General features: G+C 60.3%; 1 protein-coding gene across 1 annotated transcript; it reads left to right on the top strand.

Moving 5' to 3' along the window:
- The first annotated feature begins 2711 nt into the window (after window positions 1–2711).
- LOC138734905 (HAUS augmin-like complex subunit 7) lies at window positions 2712–12043 on the top strand. The gene is made up of 12 exons (XM_069882731.1): window positions 2712–2818; window positions 2978–3042; window positions 4380–4528; window positions 5292–5407; window positions 5509–5576; window positions 7199–7260; window positions 7641–7726; window positions 7909–8028; window positions 8510–8594; window positions 8671–8883; window positions 11164–11245; window positions 11908–12043. Exons 1-12 carry the CDS (start codon window positions 2712–2714, stop codon window positions 11955–11957), a joined length of 1203 nt encoding a protein of 400 aa, XP_069738832.1. The 3' UTR covers window positions 11958–12043.

Here is a 12043-nt window from a genome sequence, read left to right as displayed (position 1 = left end):
GTCTTTTGTAGTTTCTGCACTGATAGAATCACGAACTGGTCAGTTGAACCACAGCCTCTGTCTCTTCTTGGGGTACAATTGCTGAAAAACAAATCAGATGAGTGATTCTAGTGCCCTTTGATAGAAAGTCAGAAGGCAGAGGCATCCAAGCTATTCCTTGCATCACTCTCGTGAAGTCGCATCAGTCAATTCTGGTAAAACAAGCAATCTTTGTAACAGGTGATGATGCAATTAACATTCAATAATTAACAGTGGGTCTGATTTTTCAAAATCCCGTTGAAATATCAGGGCATGAGGCTGTCGAGCGGCATTTAAAATGATCAGGTAAGAAGGTAACGCGGGAGCCCACCGATGTGCTTGTTTCAAGCTGATTGCCGCAGCGACCTTGTGTAAGGAGTTAGTGGCCTCAGGGCCAAGACTGCGGTGGGAACACAAGTCAGTATCTCCCTGGAGCAGTTTGAACAAGGGGCCGAAATCCGTGTTAGACATTCCCAACAGCGGCCGGACCCAACTGATTGTGCCTAACAGTTTCTGTACATCATGTGAGTTTTTTCCGTCTGTCCGTAGCCGTAAAGGTTGCGGAATTACGGATGGAGCCCTTATACGCCAGCCCAAATATTCCCATGGGGGTGGTTTTTGAATGTTTTCCGGCGCAGTACAAAGGCCTGCCGAAGCGACGGCGGGCACGACAAGGGCTACGGCTTCCTCCATGACCTCGTGGCGTTGGGCAGCCACTAGGATATCATCCATATAATGATACAGGAAAGCTCTGGGCACAGCGGCCCTGACGGGGCTGAGCACTTTAGCCACATCCCACTGACAGACTGTAGGACTATTTGTCATACCTTGTGGTAGCACAACCCACTGAGACCTTTGCAACGGAGCTTGCATGTTAACGCTACGAACAGAAAAAGCGAATTTAGGAGCATCACCTGGATGCAGGGAGAGATTGAAAAAACAATCTTTGAGATCGATAACAGTCAAATGCCAGTCCCGAGGTATCATAGTAGGGGACGGAAGGCCGGGTTGTAGGGCCCCCACGTCTTCCACAGCGTCATTAATTTTTCTGAGATCGTGGAGCAAGCGCCATTTCTCAGACTGTTTTTTGATGACGAAAACAGGCAAATTCCAAGGACTGGTAGAAGGCACAATATGTCCTTTCAGCAATTGTTCTACAACTAATTCTTGAAGGGCACGAAGCTTTTCCAGTGGAAGTTGTTTCCCACGAGTGAGGGTACATTGACATAGGGGTCGGTTTTGAGAGATAGACTGCACCCACAAAATTTGTGGGTCCCTTGTAGCCCCGAACCCTCCCTTCCTTTGATTGGGTCGGTGAGAGTCAGGGGGATCCGTTCCCATGGGAATCAACACCCATTGCGCTATACAGCTACCTTTCGGTACCGCACAGGGAGGAAACGGGGTCCAGGCCATAATTTTAATTTCATTAACGCTGTCAATGACCCCTGGTAAGACAAAAAGTCCTGACAAAGTAGCGGATGACCTTCCTAGCAACAGTGCCTGTGTCCTGGGGGGTAAAGGTCCCGAAACATTTGTCGATAATAAGGGAACCGAGGAATCTAATAATGTTACTGTGTGTGAGGTTGCCAAGTCCAATCCGGCACTACCTGCTGTTGCTGGGCGAAGACTTGAGGCGATGCTGTGTCCCTCCGGAGGGTTCGAAAAGTTGGCTGTGGTATTTGTGTCCGCACGCGTCGCTGCCCCGCGCCCCGTGGTCGCTTTCCCTGTATCGGTTGTCCCTGAAAATCATACTTGGAGCGACACTGATTAGCATAATGACGCCCTCTCCGCCATTTGGGACAAATTCCAGGTGTTTGGAATCGAGTTCCAGCGTTAGTACTTAAACAATCTCTTTTCAAATGACCAGGTTTACCACAACCGTAACAATTCCCCAGTCCTGTTTGATTTGTCGGGGCACGCGTGGCTGCGAAAGCCGCAGCCAGAGTTTCAAACTTATCATCTATAGTGCCAATTCTATTACAAGCCTCTACCATTTCAATTAATGTAGGATTTGGCTTCGGGAGAGATTTTAACAATTTCTTACAATCCGCATTAGCATTTTCAATGGCTAATTTCAACAATAACATTTCCCGGGCCCGTACATTATCTACTTGTCGTTCCAAAGCCTGTTTTAATCTGTCTATAAATTGCATATAAGGCTCTCGGGGTTCCTGGGTAATAGTAGTAAATGCTTTTTGCGGTTTCTGAGTATCAGGGACTTTCAAAAAAGCCTTTTTAGCCTCTTCACGGGTCGCCTCAAGGGCCTCCCGTGGGATCCGAACCTGATCCACAGGATTAGCATGTTGGCCTGTGCCTGTGAGCTGTTCTACAGTTAGCGCGGCTACATCAGCGTTACCGTGACCCTCATAAGTCAAAAGAAGTGCCTGTAGTCCCCTTCTCCAGTGAGCTTCCCACAAAGAATATTGTGTAGGCGTCAGTAGCAATCGTGCCAGAGATTTTAAATCACGTGGAGTCATGACATAGGTATCAAAACCAGAAGATAATAAACTCGCAAAATACGGAGAAGAAAGTCCATGTTCGGTTACCGTACGGCGCGATTCCTTAACAACTGGGAAAGAAAGAGCCTCCCACTGAGCGCCCCGACCTTGATAGATAACAGGGGCCACTATGTTTTTTGCCATTTCTAATTCCCCTTCTTTTAAGGCTTGGCGCCTTATGTTAATCCACACGTCATGTGGATCGGGGGGGTAGAGGTCTGGTTCCTTTTCAGGACCCTGCGGTCGCGGATCAAAGGGATCGTCAGCCCCCCCGTCGGGGTGTGCAGAGACAAACGCAGCCGGTTTAGGGAGGTGAGGGGTTAGCACAGTTGTTGACGATCCTGCACTCGGCTCGAAATTATCGCTCTGCTTTTTTGAGCCGACACGCGCCTTTAACGCTTCAAAAACTTTCTGCCAGGGAGCCCCCAGCTTTTTCGCTCTTATTTTTTTCTCTGTCATAGCATCCCCCAGTTTCACCCCCACATCATCCCAGAATTTCCGCGTAAAGATAGTGGCCGCAGTTACGGTGGGTATTTTCGCCTGTACCCGTTTAAGTATTACTTGGAGATCATGCCCAGAAATATTTTTCCCACGCTTTTGAAGAAGGGCTTCCCTAAGTTCATATACGTCTCTTTCAGGGGAACACGCCTGATTCCCCGTCTCATACTTTCCCACGGCTCACCTCTATGCTCCAGAGGGATTTTTGACCGGGCGGTGTCTGCTTCGTTTCAGCAACTTATTCAATCTTGCTTCGTTTCAGCAACTTATTCAATATTCCGTGGGACTTGGCAGCACGCCACGCAGCCCGGTGGTTCTCTGAGCCTTTGGTGATCTCATCCGTATCACGTCGGGGTCACCAATTTGCCGCGAATAAGAGACGGGACGATAGCTTCATACAAGCAAAAGTGTCCGATTTATTGTGGTTAAAACACATTTTTATAGTGGTTACAAGAGGCGTGTTCCAAACGGATTGGTTTTTACCCTAAACTAGGCAATCACAGACTGGTTCATACAAATGAGCCTTTTTGAAGCATCTACTTGCTTTCAGCAACAGCAGCAGCTCCTCTCATCAAGGCCGCTGCCTCGCAGCCACAGACACCCGTGCTCATCCGCTCGGAGCCCGCAGTCTCCATTCCTCTCTAAACAAAAACCCCATCTCACTCCTCCCAGGGTCTGCGACTGACAAGCTCCAGCACGTCCTGTCCTACACCAGGGCCCCCCCTCACCCCTAAAGAGACACCAGGGCCCCCCCTCACCCCTAAAGAGACACCAGGCCCCCCCTCACCCCCAAAGAGAAACCAGGGCCCCCCCTCACCCCCAAAGAGACACCAGGCCCCCCCCTCACCCCCAAAGAGACACCAGGCCCCCCCCTCACCCCTAAAGAGACACCAGGGCCCCCCCTCACCCCTAAAGAGACACCAGGGCCCCCCCTCACCCCTAAAGAGACACCAGGCCCCCCCTCACCCCTAAAGAGACACCAGGGCCCCCCCTCACCCCTAAAGAGACACCAGGCCCCCCCTCACCCCCAAAGAGACACCAGGCCCCCCCCTCACCCCTAAAGAGACACCAGGCCCCCCCCTCACCCCTAAAGAGACACCAGGCCCCCCCCCCACCCCCAAACAAACCCGGGGGGCGGGGCCGGCGGCGGCGCGGGAAGGGGTTTGATTGGTCAATGGCAGCAGGGGGGCGGGGCCACGGCGGCACCAGCCAGTCAGGATCCGTCTCAGCCAATGGGGCGGGGCCAGGCGGGCTCAGCTGGTGGGGGCGGGGCCAAGGCGGACACAGGCGGGAGGGGGCGGGGTCATGGCGGCATCAGCCAATCAGACGCGGGTATGGGCGGTCTCTCTCTCTCTCTGCCAATAGGGGGCGGGGCCAGGGCGCCTCCAGCCAATCAGAATCGGAACCGGGCGGTTTATCAGCCAATAGGGGGCGGGGCGCGCTCAGGGCGGGAAATGGCGGCGGCGACGGCAGCAGCGGCAGCGGCCGCCGCGGCGGTGCTGGAGCGGCTCGGGGTGACAGCGGGACGGGGGGTCCCTGGGTCCTAAAGGGGAGGCCCTGGGTCCTAAAGGGGGGGCCCTGGGTCCTAGAGGGGGGCCCTGGGTCCTAAAGGGGGGCCCTGGGTCCTAAAGGGGGGGCCCTGGGTCCTGAGGAGAGGGAGGGGGCGTCCCCCTGGTCCACTTGATGAGGGGCAGGTCCTGAATGAAGTCCTGGTTTCTCTTTCGGGGTGAGGGGGGGCCCTGGTGTCTCTTTGGGGGTGAGGGGGGGGGGGCCTGGTGTCTCTTTGGGGGTGAGGGGGGCATCCTGGTGTCTCTTTAGGGGTGAGGGGGGGCCCTGGTGTCTCTTTGGGGGTGAGGGGGGGGCCCTGGTTTCTCTTTGGGGGTGGGGGGGGTCCTGACCCTTTGGGGGTGGGTGTCGCTGTCACCTCAGGGGGGTCCTGGTTCTCTTGGGGGGTCAGTGCCTTGGGGGGGGGGGGGGAGTGTCTGATACCTGAGGGGAGACCCCAGTTTCTCTTGGTGGGGTGGGAGGGGTTCCTGGTATGTTGGTGGGGGGCTCTGCTACCTTGAGGGGGGGGGACCACGATATCTTTGGTGGGGGGGGAGCAGGTCTGGTTCCTCTTGAGGACCTAAAAGCAGGAGAAAAGACGGGGGGAGCCGCCAATATCGCAGGATCTCAGTCCTGGGAGGTCCTGCTGCCTGAGGGGGGCTGCTGCTACCCCCAGGGCTCCTGTTTCTTGGGGGGGTGGTCCCCAATATCCCTCTTTTGCCCCCCCCCCAGGCCCTGTCATGCCCCGACGTGGTGCCGCTGCTGCCTGTGGACCCCGATAAGGCTCTGGGCCTGCTCTGCACCCCCTCTCTCCAGCGCCTGGAGCTGCTCGAGTGGCTCTGCCTCCGGTATCGGGGTGGGGGGCGCTCACTTTAACCGCCCCCCGAACTCTGCACCCCGCTCCGTGTGACCCCCTCCTCACTGCTCACCCCCCCCCCCCCCCCCCCAGGGTGTATCCCCCCTTCGCCAACCGCCTGGCTGCCCTGCAGGATGGGCCCCGCGATGCCCGGCTGCGAGGTACAGACCCCCCCGACCCCCAACATTGCCTTCTGGCACCCCAAAAATGAACCCCCCTGCCCCCAAACCACCCCCAGACAGCCTCTGCCCTCCCAAACCGCCCTCCATCCCCAAAACCACCCCCAAAACCAACCTCCACCCCCAAAACCAACCCCTCAAACCAGCCCCAAACAGCCCCCACCCCTCAAACCAAGCTCCTAACCCCCCAAAACCACCCCCCACCCCCCAAAAACCACCCCCAGACGGCCTCTTGCCCCCCAAAACCAACCTTCACACCCCCAAACCACCCCCTCAAGCCAGCCCCACCACCCCCAAACAGCCCCCACCCCTCAAACCAAACTCCTTTCCCCTGAAAACCACCCCCAGACAGCTTCTTGCCCCCCTAAACCGCCCTCCCTTCCCAAAACCACCCCCCAAAACCAACCTCCACCCCCAAAACCAACCCCTCAAACCAGCCCCAAACAGCCCCCACCCCTCAAACCAAGCTCCTACCCCCCCAAAACCACCCCCAGGCACCCTCTGGCCCCCCAAACTGCTCTCCCTCCCCAAAATCACCCCCCAAAACAAACCTCCAGCCCCCAAAACCAACCCCTCAAACCGTCCCCACCCGTCAAACTAAGTTCCTGCTCCTCCAAACCCACCCCCCAACCCCCTAAAAACCACCCCCAGACGGCCTCCTGCCCCCCAAACCGCCCTCCCTCCCCAAAACCACCCCCCAAAACCAACCTCCACCCCCAAAACCAACCCCTCAAACCAGCCCCAAACACCTCCCGCCCCTCAAACCAAGCTCCTACCCCCCCAAAACCACCCCCCACCCCCCAAAAACCACCCCCAGACGGCCTCTTGCCCCCCAAAACCAACCTCCACCCCCCAAACCCACCCCTCAAAGCAAGCCCCACAGCCCCCGCCCCTCAAACCAAGCTCCTATCCCCCGAAAACCACCCCCCACCCCCCAAAAACCACCCCCAGATGGCCTCCTGCCCCCCAAACCGCCCTCCCTCCCCGAAACCACCCCCCAAAACCAACCTCCACCCCCAAAACCAACCCCTCAAACCAGCCCCAAACAGCCCCCACCCCTCAAACCAAGCTCCTAACCCCCCAAAACCACCCCCCACCCCCCAAAATCCACCCCCAGACGGCCTCTTGCCCCCCAAAACCAACCTTCACACCCCCAAACCACCCCCTCAAACCAGCCCCACCACCCCCAAACAGCCCCCACCCCTCAAACCAAGCTCCTACCCCCCCAAAACCACCCCCAGGCACCCTCTGGCCCCCCCAAACTGCTCTCCCTCCCCAAAATCACCCCCCAAAACAAACCTCCAGCCCCCAAAACCAACCCCTCAAACCGTCCCCACCCGTCAAACTAAGTTCCTGCTCCTCCAAACCCACCCCCCAACCCCCTAAAAACCACCCCCAGACGGCCTCCTGCCCCCCAAACCGCCCTCCCTCCCCGAAACCACCCCCGAAAACCAACCTCCACCCCCAAAACCAACCCCTCAAACCAGCCCCAAACACCTCCCGCCCCTCAAACCGAGCTCCTACCCTCCCCCAAACCACCCCCACCCCCCAAAACTCCCCCCCGCCCCCATTCCCAGTCCCCCCAGTTTCCACTTGTCTCCCAGAAGTGGCTGCACTGGGAGCGAAGCTGATGCTGTGCCGGGAGGACGATCTGGCACTGGTAGAGGTGGGTTTGGGGGGGCTGGGGGGGTTGGGGTCACCTAGGGGGCGGAATTGGGGGTCTGGAGGGGGTTGGGGTCACCTGGGGGGGGGAATTGGGGGGCTGGGGGGGGTTGGGGTCACCTGGGGGGGGGGAATTGGGGGTCTGGAGGGGGTTGGGGTCACCTGGGGGGGGGGAATTGGGGGTCTAGAGGGGGTTGGGGTCACCTGGGGGGGGAATTGGGGGTCTGGAGGGGGTTGGGGTCACCTTGGGGGGGGGAATTGGGGGTCTTGGGGGGGGGGACTCTGTGGCCTGGGGGGCGTTGGGTCACCTAGGGGTGAAGTGGGGGGACTGGAGGTGAACTGGGGGGCGCTCTGGGGTGACCCCATGTCCGTCCGTCCCCCCAGGGCACGGCCCCCCCCGAGCAGCAGCTGGAGTTCATTGAGGACCTGCTGGATGCAGGGGAGGGCAGCGGGGCCTGTGACAAGGACAGGTGGGGGCTCCGACCCCCCCTCCCCATCTCCACTCTCCATTTTAGACCCCCCCCTCCTCCATTTGAGCTCCCCCCCATTTTATTTGGGACCCCCCCTCTCCTTTTTTGAACACCTCCCCTCCTCTTTTGAGGCCCCCCCCCTTTCTTCATGACCCCCCCTCTGATTTTTGGGCCCCCCCCAGGTGTGCCCGCATCACCCAGTTCCTACACAGGCTTTTGGGGTCCCCTGAGGGGGAGGTGGTCTTGAACCCCCCTTTGCCCCCAACCCCCACCGTGTTGGATGAGGACGCCCCAAAACCCAGGTACGGGGCGGGGGGTGCAGCATCTAGGGGGGTTATGGGGGGTCCGCAGCATTTTGAGGGGGGTTATGGGGGGGTCCCCAGGATCTTGAGGGGAGTTTTGGGGTGTCACCAGCATCTTGAGGGGAGTTTTGGTGGTCCCCAGCATCTTGAGGGGAGTTTTGGGAGGTCCCCTGCATCTTGAGGGGGGTTATAGGGGCTCCCCAGCATCTTGAGGGGAGTTCTGGGGTGTCGCTAGCATCTGGGAGGGGTCCCCAGCATTTTGAGGGGGGCTATAGGGGGTCCCCAGCATCTTGAGGGGGTTCTGGGGAGTCACCAGCATGTTGAGGGGGGGTTATGGGGAAGGGCAGCATCTTGGGGGGCCTGAAGGGGTTATAGGGGGGGTCACCGGCATCGGGGGGGGGGGGGGGGGCAGCATCTAGGAAAGGGTCTAGGGAGTATGGGGGGGTCCCCGTTATCTACCCTGACCCCCCCCAAATTCCAGGAGCCCCCGTTCTCGTCCCTCGGTGTCAGAGCTGGCGGCGACTCTGCGGGGGCTGCGGCAGCGCCTGGAGCTGCTGGAGTCACAGGTGAGGCCGGAGAGGGGGCTTGGACCCCCCCGCACCCCCTTTTTTTTCCTCCCTGACCCCCCCTTTTTTCTCACAGAACCCTGAACTGGGGGGGTCTCCGGGCCCGGCCCCCCCAGCCCTTCCCGCACTGGAGGTGGCGGCACGGGATCTGACCCGCCTGGCCACGGCTTTTGGGGCGTCGGAGCTGGGGGCGCCCGGGGGGGGGCTGGGAACGGGGAAGGCCCCCCAGCTCGCCCCCTGTGGCGCCCTGGCCCCCCCCGTCTTGCAGGGCCTGCGGAAACTGGAGCAGGTATAGGGGGTGAACCCCCAAACGGGGGTGTTGGGGGGACCCTGTGGTCCATGGGGGGGGATTTGTGGGTCCTTGTGCCCCATGGAGGGGATTTGGGGGTCCCTGTGCCCCACAAGGAGGTCTTTGGGGGTCCCTGTGTCCCATGGGGGGAGATTTGGGGGGCTCCTGGGTCTCATAGGTGGAGTTGGGGGTCTTATAGGGGGTTGAGGGGGTTCCCTGTGCCCCATGGGGAGAGACTTGGGGGTCCCTGTGCCCCATAGGGAAAGACTTGGGGGTCCTCGTGCCCCATGGGGGTATTTGGAGGAGTCAAAAGGAGAGTTTGGGGGCCCCTGTGCCCCATCAGGGGAATTTGGGGGAGTCTTTGTGCCCCCATCAGGGGTCTTTTGGGGTCCCACAGTGATTTGGGGGGTTCCTGTGCCCCATAGAGAGGGATTTGGAGGGGTCAAAAAGAGTGTTTGGGGGTCCCTGTGCCCCATGGAGGGGGTTGGGGGGGGTCCCTATGCCCCACAAGGAGGGATTTGGGGGTCCCATAGTGAGGAGATTTAGAGGGGCTCCTGGGTCTCATAGGTGGGGTTGGGGGTCCCACAGGAGGTTGAGGGGGTTCCCTGTGCCCCATGGGGAGGGATTTGGGGTCCTTGTGCCCCATGGGGGGGATTTGGGGGGGCTCCTGGGTCCCACAGGGGGCTGAGGGGGGTCCCTGTGCCCCACAAGGGGGGATTTGGGGGTCCCTGTGCCCCACAAGGGGGGATTTGGGGGTCCCTGTGCCCCACAAGGAGGGATTTGGGGGGGCTCCTGGGTCCCACAAGGGGTTGAGGGGGGTTCCTGTGCCCCACAAGGAGGGATTTGGGGGTCCCTATGCCCCATGGGGGGGGATGTGTGGGGGGCTCCTGGGTCCCACAGGGGGCTGAGGGGGGTCCCTGTGCCCCACAAGGAGGGATTTGGGGGTCCCTGTGTCCCATGGGGGGAGATTTGGGGGGCTCCTGGGTCTCATAGGTGGAGTTGGGGGTCTTATAGGGGGTTGAGGGGGTTCCCTGTGCCCCATGGGGAGAGACTTGGGGTCCTCGTGCCCCATGGGGGTATTTGGAGGAGTCAAAAGGAGAGTTTGGGGGCCCCTGTGCCCCATCAGGGGAATTTGGGGGCGTCTTTGTGCCCCCATCAGGGGTCTTTTGGGGTCCCACAGTGATTTGGGGGGTTCCTGTGCCCCATAGAGAGGGATTTGGAGGGGTCAAAAAGAGTGTTTGGGGGTCCCTGTGCCCCATGGAGGGGGTTGGGGGGGGGTCCCTATGCCCCACAAGGAGGGATTTGGGGGTCCCATAGTGAGGAGATTTAGAGGGGCTCCTGGGTCTCATAGGTGGGGTTGGGGGTCCCACAGGAGGTTGAGGGCGTTCCCTGTGCCTCATGGGGAGGGATTTGGGGTCCCTGTGCCCCATGGGGGGGATTTGGGGGGGCTCCTGGGTCCCACAGGGGGCTGAGGGGGGTCCCTGGGCCCCACAAGGAGGGATTTGGGGGTCCCTGTGCCCCATGGGGGGGTATTTGGGGGGGCTCCTGGATCCCTTGGGGTGGTTAGGGGGCCCTAGAGGGATTTAGGGGGAGTCCCTGTGCCCCCTAAGGAAGGATTTGGGGGTCCCACAGGGGATCTGGAGGTCCCTGTGCCCCACAAGGAGGGATTTGGGGGTCCCACAGGGAATTTGGGGGTCCCTGGGACCCATAGGGGTGGATCTGGGGGCTCCTGAGACTCATGGGTGGAGTTGGGGGTCCCACAGGGGGTTGAGGGAGGGTCCCTGTGCCCCATAGGGGGGAGATTTAGGGGGCTCCCGGGTCTCATAGGTGGGGTTGGGGGTCCCACAGGAGGTTGAGGGGGTTCCCTGAGCCCCACAAGGGGGGATTTGGGGGTCCCTGTGCCCCACAAGGAGGGATTTGGGGGGGCTCCTGGGTCCCACAAGGGGTTGAGGGGGGTTCCTGTGCCCCACAAGGAGGGATTTGGGGGTGCCTGTGCCCCATGGGGGCGATTTGGGGGGGCTCCTGTGTCCCACAAGGGGCTGAGGGGGGTCCCTGTGCCCCACAAGGAGGGATTTGGGGGTCCCTGTGCCCCATGGGGGGGGATTTGGGGGGGCTCCTGGGTCCCCTGTTGGGGTTGGGGGGCCCTAGAGAGATTTAGGGGGAGTCCCTGTGCCCCATAAGGAAGGATTTGGGGGTCCCACCGGGGATTTGGGGTCGCTGTGTCCCGTGGGGGTTCTGGGGGGGTTATTTTGGGGTCCCTGACCCCCCGTTCCCCCCCAGTCCCTGTCGGCCGTGGTGCAGCTGGAGGACACGGCCCGGGAGGTGGCGCAGCTGGCGGAGGGGGCGCAGCTGAGCTACATGGGTGAGGGGGGACCCCAAAACCGGGGGGGCACCCCAAAACACACCGGGGGGGGGCTTCGGGGGTGGGGAATGAATGTGTTGGGGGCTTGGATTTAGAGGGGCTCAGACTGGGGGGGGGCTCTGAGAGACTTAGAGGGGGCTTGGATTTGGGGGGGCCCTGAGGGTGTTGGGGGGGGCTTGGATTTGGGGGGGCTGGAAGAGGGTTGGAGGGGGTCTTGGATTTGGGGGGGCCCTGAGGGTGTCTTTGGGCTTGGATTTGGGGGGCTCTGAGAGGGTGTGGGGGGGCTCAGAGAGTTGGAGGGGGGCTTGGATTGGGGGGAGCTCAGATTTGGGGGGCTCTCAGAGTGTTGGGGGGGGTCTCTGATTTGGGGGTCCCTGAGAGCGTTGGGGGGGGCTTGGATTTGGGGGGGCTCAGATTGGGGGGGGCTCTTAGAGCATTGTGGGGGGATCTTAGATTTGGGGGTCCCTGAGGCTGTTGGGGGGGCTTGGATTTGGGGGGAGCTCAGCTTTAGGGGGGGCTCTAAGAGAGTTAGAGAGGGTCTTGGATTTGGGGGGCTCTGAGTGTGTTGGGGGGGGTCTTTGGAGTTTTTTGGGGGTGGTCTTAGGTTTGGGGGGGGCTCCAACTCACCTATTTTTGGGGTCTCCCCCCATTTTCTCCCCCAGAGGCTCAGGTGGCGGCGCTGAAGAAGCACTTTGCTGTCCCCCCCTGTTAATTAAGATTATAGAGGTATAAGAAGATGTTAATTAGTGTTTATTATGGGGGGGGCGCTCTGGGAGGCCCCTTGGGGCCCCCCCCCCC

The sequence above is a fragment of the Phaenicophaeus curvirostris genome, unplaced genomic scaffold (assembly GCF_032191515.1).
Source record: "Phaenicophaeus curvirostris isolate KB17595 unplaced genomic scaffold, BPBGC_Pcur_1.0 scaffold_300, whole genome shotgun sequence".
NCBI lineage: Eukaryota > Metazoa > Chordata > Aves > Cuculiformes > Cuculidae > Phaenicophaeus > Phaenicophaeus curvirostris.
The sequence above is the reverse complement of the archived record's forward strand: the minus strand, read 5'-3'. Positions and strand labels throughout refer to the sequence as shown.